At 48.3% G+C, this 19,213-nt stretch overlaps 2 protein-coding genes across 4 annotated transcripts in view; one reads left to right on the top strand and one right to left on the bottom strand.

Moving 5' to 3' along the window:
- The first annotated feature begins 2,093 nt into the window (after positions 1-2,093).
- Positions 2,094-2,948, top strand: MRPL16 (mitochondrial ribosomal protein L16). Its single transcript, XM_034645813.1, has one exon. It carries the CDS (start codon positions 2,296-2,298, stop codon positions 2,740-2,742), a length of 447 nt encoding a protein of 148 aa, XP_034501704.1. The 5' UTR covers positions 2,094-2,295; the 3' UTR covers positions 2,743-2,948.
- A 3,197-nt stretch (positions 2,949-6,145) lies between these two features.
- STX3 (syntaxin 3) overlaps positions 6,146-19,213 on the bottom strand; it is a 42,923-nt gene continuing 29,855 nt past the window's right edge. The window contains exons 6-11 of one of the 3 annotated variants that reach the window (XM_011237699.3): positions 17,736-17,844; positions 13,988-14,061; positions 13,656-13,790; positions 11,821-11,931; positions 10,234-10,347; positions 6,146-8,030 (exon numbers count right to left, since the gene is read on the bottom strand). In XM_011237699.3, coding sequence (XP_011236001.1) covers positions 10,264-10,347; positions 11,821-11,931; positions 13,656-13,790; positions 13,988-14,061; positions 17,736-17,844 — 513 coding nt within the window. In that variant the 3' untranslated portion in view covers positions 6,146-8,030; positions 10,234-10,263. Of the gene's footprint in view, positions 8,031-10,233; positions 10,348-11,820; positions 11,932-13,655; positions 13,791-13,987; positions 14,062-15,129; positions 15,239-17,735; positions 17,845-19,213 lie in introns of those variants that run through there. The other 2 variants (XM_011237700.3, XM_034645812.1) reach the window with 2 other exon arrangements.

Genomic DNA, 19,213 nt, shown 5'->3' with positions numbered 1-19,213 from the left:
AAATAAAATCTTTTTAAAAAAAAAAAAAAAAGCTCTACTTTAAAAAAAAAAGAAATGTAATGAAAATATGAGAAGTAAAAATGAACAAGAGCAGAGTATTAGGAAACCTTCGGAGACTCTGCAGTACTCTGTGCAGCGATGTGTCTTAGAACAGGTCATAACCTCTCTGGGTCTCATACTCTTTATCTGTAAAATAAGGAGGTTGACTGAAAGAATGACTATTTTTGGTTCTAATATTTTATGAATCTAGACTCCCAAAGGACAAGTTTGGAGTCTTGGTGTTGCATGCAACAGCCAACAAATAAATGGGTCCACAAAATGTTTTTGCTTCAGCGTTGGTAACGCTCAAATGCACTGATTATTGCCTGATTCCCCAAGGTCACTGTCTGCCTCAGGACCTTTGCCTTTCCTGTACCTTCTGCTTATTCCCTGAGAGATTTGCATGTTTACTTCCCTCACCTCCTTCAAGTTTTTGCTCAAATGTTGCCTTCTCAGTGAGGCCTACCCTGACTACACTATTTAAAACTGTAAGCCTCTCGCATCCCCATCCTCTTTCCTGTTTTGTTTTTCACTGTAGCATTTATTACCTTTTAATACATTGTCATTTCCTTATTTTGTGTGCTGTCTTCCCACACTAAAATGGCTTGCTCCTAGGAGGGCAAGGGCTTTCATCTGTCTTGTTCATTCTNTTTCTTTTTTTTTTTTTTTTTTTTTTTTTTTTTTTTTTTTAGATTTATTTATTTGAGAGAGAGGGAGTGGGCAGGAGGGGCAGAGGGAAAGAATCTTAAGCAGACTCCCCACCAAGAGTGGACCCTGAGGTGGGGCTCAATCCCCCAACCCTGAGATCATAACCCAAGCAGAAACTAAAAGTCAGACGCCTAACCAACTGAGCCACACAGGCGCCCTTCTTCTTCTTCTTCTTTTTAAAGATTTTATTTATTTATTTGACACAGAGAGAGAGACAGCCAGCGAGAGAAGGAACACAGGCAGGGGGAGTGGGAGAGGAAGAAGCAGGCTCCCAGCGGAGGAACCCGATGTGGGCTCAATCCCAGAACGCCAGGATCACGCCCTGAGCTGAAAGCAGATGCTTAACGNTTTTAAAGATTTTATTTATTTATTTGACACAGAGAGAGAGACAGCCAGCGAGAGAAGGAACACAGGCAGGGGAAGTGGGAGAGGAAGAAGCAGGCTCCCAGCGGAGGAACCCAATGTGGGCTCAATCCCAGAACGCCAGGATCATGCCCTGAGCTGAAAGCAGATGCTTAACAACTGAGCCACCCAGGCGTCCCTCCAGGCGCCCTTCTTGTTCATTCTTGTGTTCTTAAGGTCTATAATAGAGCCTGGCACATATTCGATTCTTAATAAATATCGTATAAATGAATTTTCCATTTTTACAACATCCTACATTTTTCATTCAACATTATGAAAGTAAAGCAATAAATAGTTGAAAATCATGGAAGATTGGCACAGTGGGAAATTCCCTGCAAAAAAATAGTACTTCTATAAACATGTATCTTTAAGAGGAAATAAAAAAGAATTCATTTTAATTATTAGACAAAATTTTTAACCTTTTTATTGAATCAATTTTAATATTTGCAGAAAGTTGAGAAAATATGCAAGCTATACATCAGATCATATGCAGAAGTCCTTGAGAATACAGCATCTTTAGTATTTCATAGAAAGCACAGATTGAAATTTTGATCATGAATACACCTTCCTTTGACACTAGTCATTCTTAATCATATTAAAGCACATTGAAATGTTTTCAATATTTGGTATAATAGTCTAGTTTAAATAACATTTCCTTTTCATAAGAAAATTTAATAAATAGATCTACTCAATGGGTAAAAAGTTCTTCCCATATAGTTCTTTATTTTTATTTTTTTTAAGAGATTTTATTTATTTATTTGTGAGAGAGAGAGCAAGCACACAAGAAAGGAGGAGTGGCAGGAAGAGGGAGAAGCAGACTCCTTGCTGAGCAAGGAGCCTAATGTGGGAATCGATCCCAGGCATGGGAGGCAGACGTTTAACCGACTGAGCCACCCAGGCATCCCTCTCCTCAAAGAGGCCTTCCCTGGTTATCCATTGAAATGGGTCCACCTTGTTTTCATTTATTACTGCACCCTAGAGTTTTCCCCATGGTACTTACTAGAACTTTTTATTTTTATGTATATTATTGAAGCTACAGTTACTGTAAAAGAGCATATAAAAGATAACTAAGTCCCTACGTATTTCTAATTGTTCATCCACTTTTAGGCACTGGGTGGCGGTTACCTCCATTGGGGCCATTTTGAAATGATGCGCCTGACAATCAACCGCTCTATGGACCCCAGGAACATGTTTGCTTTATGGAGAGTACCAGCCCCTTTCAAGCCCATCACCCGCAAGGGTATGGGACACCGCATGGGGGGAGGCAAAGGTGCCATTGATCACTACGTGACTCCCGTGAAGGCTGGCCGTCTCATAGTAGAGGTGGGTGGGCGTTGTGAATTCAAAGAGGTACAAGGTTTCCTCGACCAGGTTGCCCACAAGCTGCCCTTCCCAGCAAAGGCCGTGAGCCGTGAAACTCTAGAGAAGATGCGGAAAGATCAAGAGGAACGGGAACAGAACAACCAAAACCCCTGGACCTTTGAGCGCATAGCCACTGCCAACATGCTGGGGATCCGGAAAGTCCTGAGCCCATATGACTTGACCCAGAAGGGGCGGTACTGGGGCAAGTTCTATATGCCTGAACGTGTGTAGTGAGAATGGGAGACGGATGTACAAAGGCTACCGGGAGAAAGAATCTACATTTTTATTTCCCTCAGCCTATCCTTACAGTCTCAGGTGCCTCTGATATCTAACCAAGGAGCAGTATGTGAGTAAATGATTTCTGAAAAATTGTGCAATATCTGTTGATTTTTTAAGTGCACCATATTTATATCAAATAAAGTTTGAGTACCCCCTCAGGATGTAGCTTCTCATTGGTCACTCCTAATCCTTAAATGATTATGAAGTGGCTTCACTGACTGTTAGGGGGTCCACTTCTCCCCAGCTATAAGATGAATGTCTTCAGGGCTGAAACAAATGCTTCCATCTCCCCCCTCTTGTGTAAGTTGGGTTTAATATGTGCACAGGTTTCCCTGCTGTCAAAGATTGCTTCACATCACTTCACTTTTACCAAAGAGCTACATTAGTACCTGTTTTTCTCAAACGGAAAGAAATCTGAAGATTTTCTCTTAATGGTACTTCTTCACTGTACATCATTTCAGTTTAGGAACGCTCTGCCTTTGGACAGTGGGGAATTCTGTACTATTATAGTACAGGGGCTAGTTGCTGTATTTACTAGCTACAAACGTTTTTGGAAAAGCAAAAAAACAGCGGTACATACATTAATTGAACAGATATTTATTTATGTGCAGCTACCCATCTCTCAATCTTGGAAGGCAGAGGGGGATGTTGGACAATATGGTAACACATACCCTTGCCTTTCAATGCAAGGAACAAATAAACAAGTTGAAGCTGTCTGGCCTTTCCTAGGTCTGAAATCCTCTGAGGAGGGCGAGTGTTTGGCTCTACCTTGTGTCCCTGCAGGTTCTAGTATGGTGGGGTGGGCTGCACAGCACTCAACAAGTTACTGTTGGAGGAATAAAGGCCCCACGTGTTTCAAATCCCCATAGTTCCACCTTCCTGTCTTTAACAAGATTCATCTCTTCCAGCGCTAGCCAGCAGTTTTCTATCCCCTATTCAAACTTAAAGAAATAGAAATGGATAGCAGTAGTAAACCATTTGCTTTTGAAAGTGGGTAGAAAATAGCACACTGACTTGAAATGTCAGCTTTTTTTTTTTAATCCCACCTTCTTAAAAAGATGTCCAGCAAAGAAAGTAATCTACTTTCTAAAAGTACAAATATATCTAAAAAGTTACATGGTCCTCAAAGTTGTACATGGTTCTCGATGTATTTTTAGTGAAGCTCCTGTAATACAATTACTAAATTGCATTAGAACACATCTGAACCTTGAATTGGGGCCATTGTTTGGGACCGTCTTATACGCAATTGCTGGCCAACAAAATCAGTGTCAGCTAGCAACACGAACCATGTAAGTAAAAGATGATGCAAGTGGTAGCCTCCTGTCACCTTTCTGACCTGACCTCTCATCTCTCTTACGGTTCATAGAGCCTGGTGCTGATGATTGTTAGGAGTTCAGTCATGGTATAAACCTGTTTCTTTTGTTTGGGGTCCACGTTGAGTTACTGAACCACAATCCTGGGACCAGCCAATCTTTGCAGAGTGAGAGACTGTCAACTCCGTCACCACCCATAAAAAAGGACTTTCTATGTCACAGTAATGGGAGGCCTGTCGTATTTCTGCATAAGTGAATCCGGTCCTCCCCAGGTATTTGCACACAGCCTCTGACACTAACAAACCCATTTACCACTGATACCTTAAAAGGTTTCAGAGTAAAACCCATGGACTCAACCGTGAGCAGAAATCAGAGCTGAATTACAGGTAATTAAGTCAACTGCTATTGACCATCTGTAAGCGGCAGGCACTGTGCTAAGCACTGGGGACGCTGCCGTGAGCAAGACATGCATGGCGCCTATGCTTAGACCCTCTTCACTTCAGACTATTAGACCCTGAAGGAGGAAGCAGATGGTGGGTTGCTCAAAGGTGAAACCTGCAAGAACCTGCAGAGCAGACCTAACAAGGGCCTAGTGCTGATCACAGAGAAAATGAAATGCTGCTGAGCGGGGTGTGCTCCAATACCTGCCCAGCACGTGTTCCGTACCCCGCAGCCCCTCCCTGACACCATCTTCCTAACCAGCCACATGTTGCTGTGCAAACCGGTCCTGCAGCCCTGCCCCCTACCCAGTTCCGCAATGTCACAAGTCTACTTCACATAATTCTTAGTAGGTGGGTGATGGACCCCCTGTGTCACAGGCTCATAATGGAAAGAGGAGTAGTGGTTGAGGAGTCTGCAGCGGAGAAGGGACGGCACCACAGAAGGAGGACGAGTAAAAATGCCGCCAGGGCTCCGTCGGTGAGGACTACAGGAGGTAAGGAGGGGGAAAGAAAACCACAGGTTATACCACAGGATGTTCCAAGCCGGGATCACCAAGTCCTTCCTCTGCAGGGGCAAGGGGTCGGCTCAGCGAGTCCGCACAAACTTGCCCTAACCCTCAAAGGGAGGAAGTTAATTTACTCTGGGTTTACTGGCTGGCTTTCTCCTACTAAACAGTTCAGGGTACTTCCAGGGCAAGAACGAATTCTTTCGCCTTTAGCCATTCCCAGACAGCACTGCCCAAATTTTGCTGCTGGAAATCAGCATCCTTCTACAAGGCGTTCTAAACCGAGCATTCTGCTGCCCACCCTGGTGATGGAACAGACTGCCACCTGCCTCCCCATCTACTGCCAACTCATCATCCACCCAGTTTCCTGTGAAACCTTTTTCCTTAGTTCTCGCCACCCTTAATCTATTCTACCACCTAATCCCACTCAAATCTGAGGAACCCAGCGACAAACAACATATGCCCTAAGGACATAAGAGTTTCAAGTAAGTGACAGAAAAAAAAAAATGATCTCCCCACAGATGGCTCACCTTTTTCAGGCAAATATGCCCCCAATGGTAGAAGCTAAGATGATCGCAAGGATAATACAGCAGATCATGATCATGATCTTCTTCTGCACATCCGGACAAGGAAAGAAAGAGCAGGTGAGAAGCAGCGTCACGGTGCAGAGTTGCAAGGGAAGGAAGACAAAGTGGATCCGGACATGGAGGAGGATGTGAAGGGCAAGGGAGATGGATCTGGCTTCTAGAACCCAGGATGTTAATAGAAGCGTTGCTTTCAGGCAAGAGAGTCAAAATTAGATCAACAGCGATCTCTGAGGACGTTTAGTATGTTGTTCTGCCTTCTAGATCCCACCACATCGGAGTCATGCCATCTCCTCCTAGAGCCAGCCAGGGGGAGCACCTTACACCTGAAACTCAGATATAGTTACACTGTATTCTTTGAGAGTTAAAGCATTTTCAAAAACTAGACCTTTTGATCCATCGGGTCTGGCACATGGATAAAAAGGATTATAATCCTTTTTCCAAAACCTAAAGAAAAACCGCCACACGGTGGCACCCAACCACTATTTTGCAGGGAAATAGAGCCAAAACTGTTTCACAATCAATATAAAGTCATTTATTTTTAAGTTATCAATAAAATAATCAAGTTTACATTTAAAAAATACAAATGACAAAAAACCCTTCACTTGTATTCCAAACTAAGCCCCAGGGCTCAACAAAGGCGTGTGGTTAGAGCTAGTCTTCCCTTGTTGCTGGAGCCCGTCCACTGCCTGACTTCATAGCCATGGGAAGAGCGCATCCCATTGGCTCTGTCTGAGTGCTGAGCTAGGCCAAAGTTCACAGCCTTTGCAAAGGAAGCCAAGGGGCGGTGCCTGGATTAGGTGCTCACCCTATCCTGGAAAGTCAAAGCTGAACTATGAATCAGGGAGACTGGCAGGGAATCTGAGGGGCTCTCCACTAGGTCAGCATAGTCATTACACTTGAAATCATTTCCGGGCTGTTGTTTCCTCCATGACAAGAATTGGGGGAGACAAAGAACCTGTCAAGCTCATTAACCTGGTAGCAGGATGAACTACTCCGTAGTTCCTGGTCTCCCCCAACTGACTCAGCCCTGGAGACATGATCATCCTAAAGGCCACAGGAATGATCTCAAATTGCTGTGGGATGTTCTCAGGACCAGCCTCACCTATGCAGCAGTGGGGAGAGGTGCCAAACTTGTCACACCTTCTGTCTGCTAAGCAGAAAAACTTAATGGGGTCAACTTAGTCCTCACTCCAAAGATCTATGATTGTCCCAATACTCTTCCAGAAAACAAGGTTTCTCGGTGACACAGGAAGATCACAGTTCTATGATTCATTTGCAGGTAAGCAAATGTCTCTTACCTAATTTTTAGCCCAGCTCAAGGTTATTTTCTTTTGAGGTTATAATATTCTCCATTTCTAGCTTCCTACTTCCTGAGAGACACGGGCAAATACATACATACGTCTCACACACGTGATTATAAAAATACCTCTGGAATATATGAAATGAGTGACTGAATCCTCACACCAATCCAAGCATTTCCAGAGCCTGAGACTCAAGCACCTTGTCCCTGGCCCAATTTTAAGTGCCTGGTTATTTTTGGCCTCGAGGCAATGGCTTCACAAAGCATCACTCCAAAGGAGAACAGCCAGTTTCCAAGAGTCAGAGAGGGAAAAACCTCATACCCTCAGCCTTGACAAATGGTAACCTCAGACAACTGGATCATCCTGGTGCCTCCTTGAGTAAACATGAGAGACTACAACATAAAGATTGAAGTTGGCCACCAAGCTGAACGTACTAAGAGCTTAATTTAAAATTGAATTTCAAACAAGTCAGCTTCTAAGACCAACATGACACCCACCAGTTCCACATATTTTCAGGACATAGGGACAACAAAGTGTGAGGACCAAGACCTGCCAAGTAAAGGGCTCAAGCCAAGCCTTATTGTTTCTACATTTGGAAGAATCCCTTTGTGTTGTTAAAGATACTCCCCTAAAAAAATACATTGCAATTTCTGGGAGGAGAATACTCCATGAGGTAGAAAATACAGCACCTTGGGAAGGTTTCAAATGGGCTTTCCAAGGTGCAAGGCATCACCTGACACATTCGGAGGGAACAAAGCGAAGCTGGGTTGGTTCCTACTGTCCGGGACAGAGGGTACTTCAGAGCTGGTGGGGCAGGAGAAGGTTTCGAAGGGAACTCAGGGTTGCATCAGGTAGATTAGCTTCCTCCGGGGCTAAATTGTTTGCTGGGTCAGGTCCAAGGACGGTTACAAGGAAACAAAGGAACAGGTCGCACTCTCTCTCAGGAAGGCCATTCAAACTCGGTTCCCATCTGAAGACAAGGGTGGCCACACCAGGCTGGAGTGAAATCGAGTTCTAAGAGAGGCAGGGGAAGGAGGAGCTGATCAGTGCACAGGATGACGGTGGACAGCGACATTAACACTCAGTCACAAACCTGGAAGGGGAGAGGGAAGATCAGACATCGCTGCAAAAGGAGAGCAATGGAGCAGTCAACACTAAACCTGAGAAATCCTGCGGACAGACCCAAGACAGGACTGGACCCGGAACTAAATATCCTATCGTGAAAGAAACAAAAAGCCATATTATGAGAGGGAAAAAGAAATCCCTGGGCCTTTTATGATCCTTCACACAGGCTATCACGTTCCCACAGAAGGACTTGCCAAGGGGAGGCACAGTCATGGCACAGAAGCCCCCGTTCTCTCTACGGGGCCCTCATCAGCCCTTTCCAATTACAAGTGCCAGAACTTGAATCTACTCCATTACTCCCCTACTCCCCACTTCTCTTACACGTAAAAAGAATAATGAAAAGTTCAGGGGTCATCATGGCTGCTCCATCTTAAGTGCTGGGTAGACTTGGGCAACTTTCTTAACTTCCCTGAGCTTCAGAGTTTCCCATCTGAACATGGGGACAGTGCTACTATCCTAGAACAGTACCTGGCCCACAACTGGGGAGTCAAAGGAAGACTGTCTTCCCTCCCTCCTGTTCAGAGACCTCTTGCCCTCGGGCCACATGGGACGGAAAGTACTGACTTTATAGAACACAGTAAACAACCCAACACTGCTCAGCGAGGACACAGCATTTTGGAGATCAGGTAAGTCAATTAAAAACAATATGTTAACTAGTCTCCTCATTTAAAAATGGGATTCATTTACATTCTCAAGAAGCAGTCGCTGTTTAGTGCTATAATTATCTGACTTGGAGCCCCTCTGGTCACACAGGAGGAGGAAGAAGGAAGAGGCACAGGGAAGCAAAACCAAAGAGAAGGATCAGGTCCGTGTACCAACATGGAAGTATGTGTCGAGTTCTAAGGACATTTGTATCTATTACCTCAGCAACCCAAGTTCTCTGAATTCATAACAAAGAGAAAATAGAAATGAGAAAAATATAGGTTAGGTAAACTGTTCATTATAGTAACACAGAAATCACAAACTCCAACTTTGGGGAAGTATTAAATAATTGAGAGTATATTCACAATCTTGTCTTGAAAATTAGATTCACAGAGAGATGTTAGTGATGTGGAACGATGCACTGGATTTTTGAACTGGGTCTAAAACCATCAATAATACGGTCTGAAGTCTGTGAAACCACGTCTGAGTGGGTAAACATGCCACAAGGTTATCAGCAATAACATTAGAAATTAATTCTGTTCACCTTCCCTGTGTTTTATAGGTTTTTTGTTAATATTACATCCTATAGTTTATTCGGAAAAGTAATATTTAAGAAGTCACAAAAGCATTAACAGTGCCAATAATTAGATCATTCCCGTCATGTTGCTACTACTCACACAAAGCCCTGACTCAGTGGTCAGCTCTATTTTCACAAGACTTTAAAGAAACTGACAGCCTAAATTTTAAACTCACTCTCCTCCAAGCTTCTCTGGACTTTGTAAACAATGATACATGGCTACCTGCTTTTACAAAGAGAAGCTAAGACGTAAGAAAGAACTCTCCTAGGCCCACCATCAGCTGTGTGTTCAAACTTGGCCCTGTGACTTAACATCTCTTTAAGCCTGAGTGTCTTCGTCTGTAAAATACGGGGGACAACAGTACCTACCTCAAGAAGGTGTTGTGGGGATTCAAGGACGTGTGTAGGAGATGTTCGATACATGCTCTGGCACGACTCAACACTCAGAAATGTTAACTGCTGTATCATTCACGATCCAACCCGTCAGCCACAAACAAAGCCCCACCACCCCAAACCCCAATCCAAAGCTTTCTTGACACTAAAAAGGAAATGGAAAGCAAAGCCCAACATGCATGAAAGTCAGCAAGAATTCAGAAGGTGACCCCCAGACCCAGGACATAGATTGTACCTAATTAGGAACATGCTTCCCGAGCAAAGGGAGTGAACTTGTAGTGCTCAGATGTGCCAGAACAGATGACAGCACACAGTGTAAGACAAAGACCTGGGACAGAGTCCCCAGGAGAGGAACCAACGGGAGCCCGGCCCAGAAGAGAACCTTCCCCAAGGCCAGAAGCCCAGAAGAGTATTCGAAGAAGATGAAAGAAGGCACAGGCAATGGAAAGTCTGGAAGAGCTCAGTGTGTCCAAGGGAGGCGCACTGCCATGTGAAATCCCAGGCCAATTTCTCAAGAGGGAGCCAATCCAGAGTCCCCGAGAACCTTCCATTTACTTACATTTCAGTGCAGCAGCCACTCGGGCTGCCATTACTTCAGCCCAACGGAAAGTCCAATAATCAACGCTAAAATGCCCAGCAACACCACTACTACCACAATGATAATTATCAATTTCTGGAGAGGATAAGAGAAACAAAACAAATCATTATTACAAACAACCAAAAAACAACAATTCACCCAAAACCCAACCCCTCTCACGTCTACATTGAAAGACTCTTATCAACCCAAACAAGACTACAGCTCTACATAAAGACATTCTGTTAGGCTACTTTATAGTTCTTAAATGCCTTCCTGGCTAGCAAGGCCAGCAGATGGAAATATGGAGCTTCTGTGGGCTCTTAGCGCACACTTCAGTCTTGCGTGTGTGGACAGATAAAAAAGCAACCATCAAAGGGTCTTCAGGCAGCAACAGGCCAAGGTGTCAAGTGACCAATTTTTCCTTTTCTAGAAGAAGTGTATGTTTTTGAATAGTCCTAATTTTCAAACTTCTGTCTGTCTCTCCCCTAAAGCACACACCCACCCATCAGACCCAGTCCAGTGACTGGGGATCAGAAAGTGGGATTGCAGTCCTACTGTGAGCCAGCCTGGATTCATCAGGTAAAATAACTTCTCAGCTCCTTGAATCCCAAATAAGCAATGGATACAGTCGGAAGAAAATCAAAGAACTGAAGAACAAAAGTATCAGCGCCCAGGCGAAGTAGTCAGAGAAGAACAGTCTACAAGGCACGAGCCCCCCAAGCTGGCTACCACCATAGGCAGAGAGGCTTACAAGTCCTCAAGCGACGGGGGCACCGGAAAAGGGGTAAATATGCTGGTGTGGGGGAAAGAGCATGATTGGAATGTGAATTTGAATCCCACTCCTATACTTACTAGGTGCCCTGAAGCCAATTACTTAACCTCTGACCCACAACTGTTCCACCTGTAAGTAGGAATAACAGGTGCTCCATAAGATAATGTTGCATGGAGATCAGCACAGCACTGTGTTCGTAGTAGAGGAAAGGTGGGTGGGCTTGGTTAATGGAGTAGAAGAGAGTGAACAGGTTTCTGAAGAACAGAGTCAAGTGTAACATCTGAAAGGATCACGAGCTCTGTCCAGGAGAAGTCTAGCAGCAACACCGGGCAACGCATCCAGCCTGCAGAACTGCCTTCGAGGGTGGGTTCTTGGGTAGACAGCATGTGAGCCAGATCCATGCAAGGCACGCCTGGGAAGGGAGGGCAGCTACTCTCTGGGAAAGGCTGACGTAGGTGTTGGGATGAGGCCAGGACAGAGAGGGAAGGCATGGGCTCAAGGACATGGGTGGGGAGGACCAGAGAGAGGAGGGACAAGCCAGATCAGCGGAGACTAAGGCGCTCACCCTCCGAGCTTCACTCTGAAACTTGACAGCCTTTTTGGTATCTGCCACGGCCCGCTCCACAAAGCCCACTGACTGGTCCATGTTGTTCTCAATACGGTCAATCATGGCTCCCTTTCCCCAGATGCAAGAGGTGGTGGCAGCAGAAACAGAGACAGGCAGAGAGAAGAGAGAAAGAGCGAGAGACAGCAAGCGCAATAGACTCTCTTCTCTGAAGGCAGCCGGAGAGTCTCACCTTCCGGGCCTGACCCTGGTACTTCACGGCCCTTTTAGTTTCTTCCCGGGCCTTCTCCACATGGTCCACTGTGTGCATGACATTCAGCTCTATGTTATCTAGCATCTCACCCTGCAAAGAACAGACACACCCATAAACCCACGCCAGGAGAGTAGGAGCTCACGTGGGGACAGGGCTCCCCATTATAAACCCTAGTGCGAAGACAAGCACCCAGAAGTCTTCCATGGGGCACACCATCACATCTTCCACGGGACTACCTCTGGCTCCCCAGTCCGTGGTGGTGGTCACTCACTCAAGCAACACTCGGCAAATTACTTCTCTGGGACAGGCCCTGCACAGAGCTCCTGGAGCTCACTGTCCAGATGCCTGGTAAACACATGTTCTAAGACCGATCCCACCATCACCATCCTGTTTATAATTAAGCATATGAGGAGAGGAACCAGAATAAGAGTATCTTAGGGCATAACTGGGATGTTGGCCTCTTCCTGGTCGTGCAGACCTGAACCAAGTTCATTTGGCCTGAGGCAAGCTTGCTGCCTAGTGCTTCAGGACAGTGCTGGCAAACATCTGCTCCGTCAGCATCTAAGGTTGGGAACATCCACTTTCTCCGAGAGATACTCCCAAGCCCCTTAAGGGACAGACACCGGGTTTCCCTAAGTTCCCTGGTCACGTCTTATATCTACATGGCTATTATGGGACAGTGGTCTCCTGGCAAGATTCCCAGCCATCTCTCAGCTATTACTTCCCGACGGGGAAGTCTGGTCGCTCCAATTAATTCCAGGCATCTTAGGAGGGGAACACCCCCCACCTACCCAGACCTGCCTCCACCCACCCCGTTGCTTTACGGCACTCTATAAGCAGAGAAAGGCACTTACCATCACTTGACTCGCAAACCAAATCCTCAGCAAGGCCGCGAGGAGAGACAAAAGAAGAGCAGGGAAGGAGGCACTTAAGGAATGGTCTTAAAGGCCGGAAGGGACGGAGGAAAGGCACCTGGGCCCTGGGCCGGGGATGGCTGTCAGAAACCAGCCAAGCAGTGCTCGGGCTTCGGTCAGGTTTTGCAGCCCTTCCACAAAGGGAGTGGTTTTCATCCTTCCCAGGTGGCAGAGTGGCCGGAAGTTCATGGGAACAGCGGCACACTGGGACACCGAGGTGTCTCTGACTGCATCGTAAGACCCAGCCACCACCTGACTGCGGGGAGCCAACACCACATGCGGGTGACGGACTCACAACCCTGAGCAAGCACGCCCAGGGACAAAATACGCAGTCAAACCGTGAGTGTTCTGAGTGTTCCTACAAGTCATACCCTACTGTTCCTTCACTTTGTTATCTGTTCTTGTTCCTTAGCAAAAGTGCCAAAATCTTTGGAAAAACATACAGAAGAAAAAAAGAAAAATGGGGAAAAAAATTAAAACCTCTGTGAAAGTGAACTTTTCACTGTGAATTGGGGAAATGATCCTGTTTTCAGTGTCACCCGTGAAACGGTTGCTAGCAGGAGACTGTTTTAAGGCATCCTCATTAAGAACCCACATCCCCAACCAGAAGGGAAACAAGAGGGGCTGAGGCGCAAGGAGGCAGTACTTGACTGAGCACATCAAACCCCACAGTAAGACGTGAGGCCAAACGAGCAGGCAAGAGAACAAGGCTGACATGGCACCCGGAGGGCGTTCCTTTCCTGGGGCACTGGGATCCTATTACTCCATCCTGAGGATTCCCAATGATTCCCCCACTGCACCTCCCGTGACTTTCCAGTCCACCCTTCTCAGGAGCGCGTCCTTCTCAGGAGGGCCTGAGCTTTCCTCCCTCTCCCCAGGGTGGTGCCCACTGCCGGTTACCTGATTCTCCACCAGCATGGCGATGTCCATAAACATGTCATGAAGCTCCTTGATGCTGCTCTCCAGCCTCACAATGTCCTTGTGCCGCCCCTCGATCTCACTGAGCGCTTGCTTGGAAATCTGAGAGTCAATGATCTACAACAGGCCACACAAAGACCAACCATCAGCCAGCACCCCTGCCACAGCCACCACTCGCACTCCGGCCACGCCCCTGCCTCCCTCCCCCACTCCCTCCCTGCACCTGCAGCCCTTCCCTCACCAACCACATGGAGCTCCACGGCAGCTTCCCCTCCCCGTGAGAGGGGCGCGCATCCCAGCCCCCCGACACTCACCCCAGAAGTGAAGATGGCAGGGTTCCCACTCTCCAGCATCTCCTCCAGCTCCTCATCAGTGGTCTTTTTGCCGGCTTCATAACAGAGGAAGTAGAGCATCAAATACAAGACCACAGCGCAGCCATTCAAAAGTTCCCCGAAAAGGGCGTCTGGGTGGCGCAGTCGCTACATGTCAGCCTTCGACTCGGGTCGTGATCCCAGAGTCCCAGAATCAAGCCCCGCATTGGGCTCCCTGCTCAGAGGGGAGCCTGCTTCTCCTCTCCTCCCAGCTTGTGCTCGCTTGTGCCCTATGTTGCTGTACTCTGTCTCTCTCTCTCTCTCAAATAAATGAAATCTTTACAAAAAGGAAAAAGTTCTCTGAAAACCAGGAACACAGTAACTTCACTCTCAAGACCGTGGTCTTTGTAACGCAGCCCCAAGACTCCTGATGGGTCTTGCTTCTGATTTCTCCCCTAATCCAATCCACCCTTCGCATTACAGACGGTTACCTTCCTGAAGCACGTATCTGACCACATCCCTTCTCAGCTCAGAAAGCTGCCCGCCCCGTTCACTGTACCTCGGAGGACCAGGAGCCAGTTCCTGGGCGAGCCCTCCCTCCTCCACAGAACCCCACACTGCTCTTCCCAAAGGCCCCTCTTCCCAGGCTGCACAGGGGAGCACTCCTAAACACACTCGCTTTCCTCTGACCCCTTCCTGGTTCACACGCTCCCTCCACGGAGAGCCCTTGGCACCTGCAGCGCCCCGAGTCCCCGAAGGGCACATCTGTCATAATCAGTCTCTTCCTCACAGCACCCAGGGCCATACTATAATCTCCTAAATGTTCTTTGGTGTCAAAGACACAAAAAATGTTGTGAGTCCCCAGGAGGGCAACCATCAGCAAGTGCCTCCCCTCCGTGTGAGGAAATGCTGGCACCCACAGGAACCAAAGCACCTGGGCCCGACAAGCATCACGCCCCCTTGCAGCCCACGCCGGGGCACCAGGTGCGCCAGTGCCCTAAGGCCTCTCCTGGGCTTGGGAGCAAATGCGGGCACAAGGCCAAGCAGGGGCGCTGCTGCTCGCTCCCCCAGTTCTCTGGACTTGGGACAGACAGCCCCATGGCAGGGAAAGGCGAAGGGGCGCGAGCTGAACCTCAAACACGTACTGATTTCGAGCTGCCGCTGGATTCGCCCTTTACTGCGTTCGCGGAAGTCCACCTGAGCCTCGTTGTATTTGGTCATCACCTCCACGAACTTCCGGGAGAGGACGGAGTGCTGTGGGAACCATGCCAAGTACAGTGAGCCCCCAGGAGCTGAAGGCCCGGGAGCCCGCACTGCTGTAAAGCCCACACCCGCGGCCCCACACGGCCCAGTCTGCGGCAGCACTGGACTCAGAAGCAGACCACGTATGAGACTCAGCTTTCTGCTCTCCTAACTTCGCACCATCAGAAGAGTCTGCTGACCTTCTCAAGACATGTGTTCAGCACCTGTTTCCCTGCCCTGCTGACCTCACATGATAATTCTGAAGCCAAACGAGAGCCCTGTATCCACACAACTAGCTGCGTTTTTCTGGCACAACCCTTGGCTTGCTTTCTAAAGCTGCCAGACTCCCTCCCAAATCCAACACCTGCCAAAATCCTTGAGTTCTAACCCAACCTGACCTCCCGAACTCCCCTTGCTTATAACTCAGTGCATTCACTCAACAGTCCCATGTGCCTGCATTCAAATCTTCACCATGATTTTTATTCCTTGCCCACCTCTCCACATCAAGGCCTACTGGCTTCTCCTTTGCAAAATCACCAGTATCTGTACCCTTTTCAAACCCGTTAGCAGCATGCATGTTCAGACCAAAGTCATTGCAAAAGCCCAGCAAGAGACCCACCTGCCTCTTGTCCCTCCCCTACTCTGGTTCAGCTTTTGGGAGGGCCCCAGACTATCTCCTAACAGAATGCAATCTGAAGTAAATGCACACAGGCTACCTGATCGTACCTGGGTTCCCCAGACAGGTATTCAAAGATCTCTGGAGTACAGCACTACATTCTTGACCAAAATTCAATTACCACTACCCCACTTTTCTCTCCAGACAGGCTATTCTCTCCATGCCAGCCCCTCACCCCTGCCCATCCCCATCACTACCACTACCACTATCGCTATTAACACACCTCCCGCTCCTGTCCCCATGCCCCCGTGACCACCCGCAATTTTTCCTGAGCTCTGTGAATGCTGAGAGCCCCGTGCACTTGACTGAGTCTTCCCACACTGCTCTTCCGTTAGGTCCTATGTGAGAGCTTACTTATGCCACTTGAACATGACTGCCAGTTCTCTGAGGTCATGGATCATATCTTTGATGACCGCCAGACAGCCTAAGTCCAACTGGACAATTATGACCACAATCTTCAGAGAGACCTCCGTTTCCTCCCCCGTAAAACAGGAGGCACACTAATTCTGAAGCTGTGCCCAGGGGGACCTTGGGAAATTCTTCAGGGGCCTCCTTAGAGAAGCAGAGGATGACGGACGGGCCAAAAGGGCTGGACTCTGGCCCGTCTCCTGCGTCAGCCGGGGCAGCTCTCTTTTACCAGTTCTTCCTAATGAGTCCAAATAAGAATTGTACTTTAAAAAAGAAAAAAAAAAAAAAAANTGAAGATGGCAGGGTTTCCACTCTCCAGCATCTCCTCCAGCTCCTCATCGGTGGTCTTTTTGCCGGCTTCATAACACAGGAAGTAGAGCATCAAATACAAGACCACAGCGCAGCCATTCAAAAGTTCCCCGAAAAGGGCGTCTGGGTGGCGCAGTCGCTACATGTCAGCCTTCGACTCGGGTCGTGATCCCAGAGTCCCAGAATCAAGCCCCGCATTGGGCTCCCTGCTCAGAGGGGAGCCTGCTTCTCCTCTCCTCCCAGCTTGTGCTCGCTTGTGCCCTATGTTGCTGTACTCTGTCTCTCTCTCTCTCTCAAATAAATGAAATCTTTACAAAAAGGAAAAAGTTCTCTGAAAACCAGGAACACAGTAACTTCACTCTCAAGACCGTGGTCTTTGTAACGCAGCCCCAAGACTCCTGATGGGTCTTGCTTCTGATTTCTCCCCTAATCCAATCCACCCTTCGCATTACAGACGGTTACCTTCCTGAAGCACGTATCTGACCACATCCCTTCTCAGCTCAGAAAGCTGCCCGCCCCGTTCACTGTACCTCGGAGGACCAGGAGCCAGTTCCTGGGCGAGCCCTCCCTCCTCCACAGAACCCCACACTGCTCTTCCCAAAGGCCCCTCTTCCCAGGCTGCACAGGGGAGCACTCCTAAACACACTCGCTTTCCTCTGACCCCTTCCTGGTTCACACGCTCCCTCCACGGAGAGCCCTTGGCACCTGCAGCGCCCCGAGTCCCCGAAGGGCACATCTGTCATAATCAGTCTCTTCCTCACAGCACCCAGGGCCATACTATAATCTCCTAAATGTTCTTTGGTGTCAAAGACACAAAAAATGTTGTGAGTCCCCAGGAGGGCAACCATCAGCAAGTGCCTCCCCTCCGTGTGAGGAAATGCTGGCACCCACAGGAACCAAAGCACCTGGGCCCGACAAGCATCACGCCCCCTTGCAGCCCACGCCGGGGCACCAGGTGCGCCAGTGCCCTAAGGCCTCTCCTGGGCTTGGGAGCAAATGCGGGCACAAGGCCAAGCAGGGGCGCTGCTGCTCGCTCCCCCAGTTCTCTGGACTTGGGACAGACAGCCCCATGGCAGGGAAAGGCGAAGGGGCGCGAGCTGAACCTCAAACACGTACTGATTTCGAGCTGCCGCTGGATTCGCCCTTTACTGCGTTCGCGGAAGTCCACCTGAGCCTCGTTGTATTTGGTCATCACCTCCACGAACTTCCGGGAGAGGACGGAGTGCTGTGGGAACCATGCCAAGTACAGTGAGCCCCCAGGAGCTGAAGGCCCGGGAGCCCGCACTGCTGTAAAGCCCACACCCGCGGCCCCACACGGCCCAGTCTGCGGCAGCACTGGACTCAGAAGCAGACCACGTATGAGACTCAGCTTTCTGCTCTCCTAACTTCGCACCATCAGAAGAGTCTGCTGACCTTCTCAAGACATGTGTCCAGCACCTGTTTCCCTGCCCTGCTGACCTCACATGATAATTCTGAAGCCAAACGAGAGCCCTGTATCCACACAACTAGCTGCATTTTTCTGGCACAACCCTTGGCTTGCTTTCTAAAGCTGCCAGACTCCCTCCCAAATCCAACACCTGCCAAAATCCTTGAGTTCTAACCCAACCTGACCTCCCGAACTCCCCTTGCTTATAACTCAGTGCATTCACTCAACAGTCCCATGTGCCTGCATTCAAATCTTCACCATGATTTTTATTCCTTGCCCACCTCTCCACATCAAGGCCTACTGGCTTCTCCTTTGCAAAATCACCAGTATCTGTACCCTTTTCAAACCCGTTAGCAGCATGCATGTTCAGACCAAAGTCATTGCAAAAGCCCAGCAAGAGACCCACCTGCCTCTTGTCCCTCCCCTACTCTGGTTCAGCTTTTGGGAGGGCCCCAGACTATCTCCTAACAGAATGCAATCTGAAGTAAATGCACACAGGCTACCTGATCGTACCTGGGTTCCCCAGACAGGTATTCAAAGATCTCTGGAGTACAGCACTACATTCTTGACCAAAATTCAATTACCACTACCCCACTTTTCTCTCCAGACAGGCTATTCTCTCCATGCCAGCCCCTCACCCCTGCCCATCCCCATCACTACCACTACCACTATCGCTATTAACACACCTCCCGCTCCTGTCCCCATGCCCCCGTGACCACCCGCAATTTTTCCTGAGCTCTGTGAATGCTGAGAGCCCCGTGCACTTGACTGAGTCTTCCCACACTGCTCTTCCGTTAGGTCCTATGTGAGAGCTTACTTATGCCACTTGAACATGACTGCCAGTTCTCTGAGGTCATGGATCATATCTTTGATGACCGCCAGACAGCCTAAGTCCAACTGGACAATTATGACCACAATCTTCAGAGAGACCTCCGTTTCCTCCCCCGTAAAACAGGAGGCACACTAATTCTGAAGCTGTGCCCAGGGGGACCTTGGGAAATTCTTCAGGGGCCTCCTTAGAGAAGCAGAGGATGACAGACAGGCCAAAAGGGCTGGACTCTGGCCCGTCTCCTGCGTCAGCCGGGGCAGCTCTCCTTTACCAGTTCTTCCTAATGAGTCCAAATAAGAATTGTACTTTAAAAAAGAAAAAAAAAAAAAAAAAATTCCA

The sequence above is a fragment of the Ailuropoda melanoleuca genome, chromosome 16 (assembly GCF_002007445.2).
Source record: "Ailuropoda melanoleuca isolate Jingjing chromosome 16, ASM200744v2, whole genome shotgun sequence".
NCBI lineage: Eukaryota > Metazoa > Chordata > Mammalia > Carnivora > Ursidae > Ailuropoda > Ailuropoda melanoleuca.
The sequence above is the reverse complement of the archived record's forward strand: the minus strand, read 5'-3'. Positions and strand labels throughout refer to the sequence as shown.

Coding starts and splice junctions, on each gene's coding strand:
- MRPL16 (XM_034645813.1), top strand. CDS start 2,296: ATGATGCGCCTGACAATCAACCGCTCTATGGACCCCAGGAACATGTTT.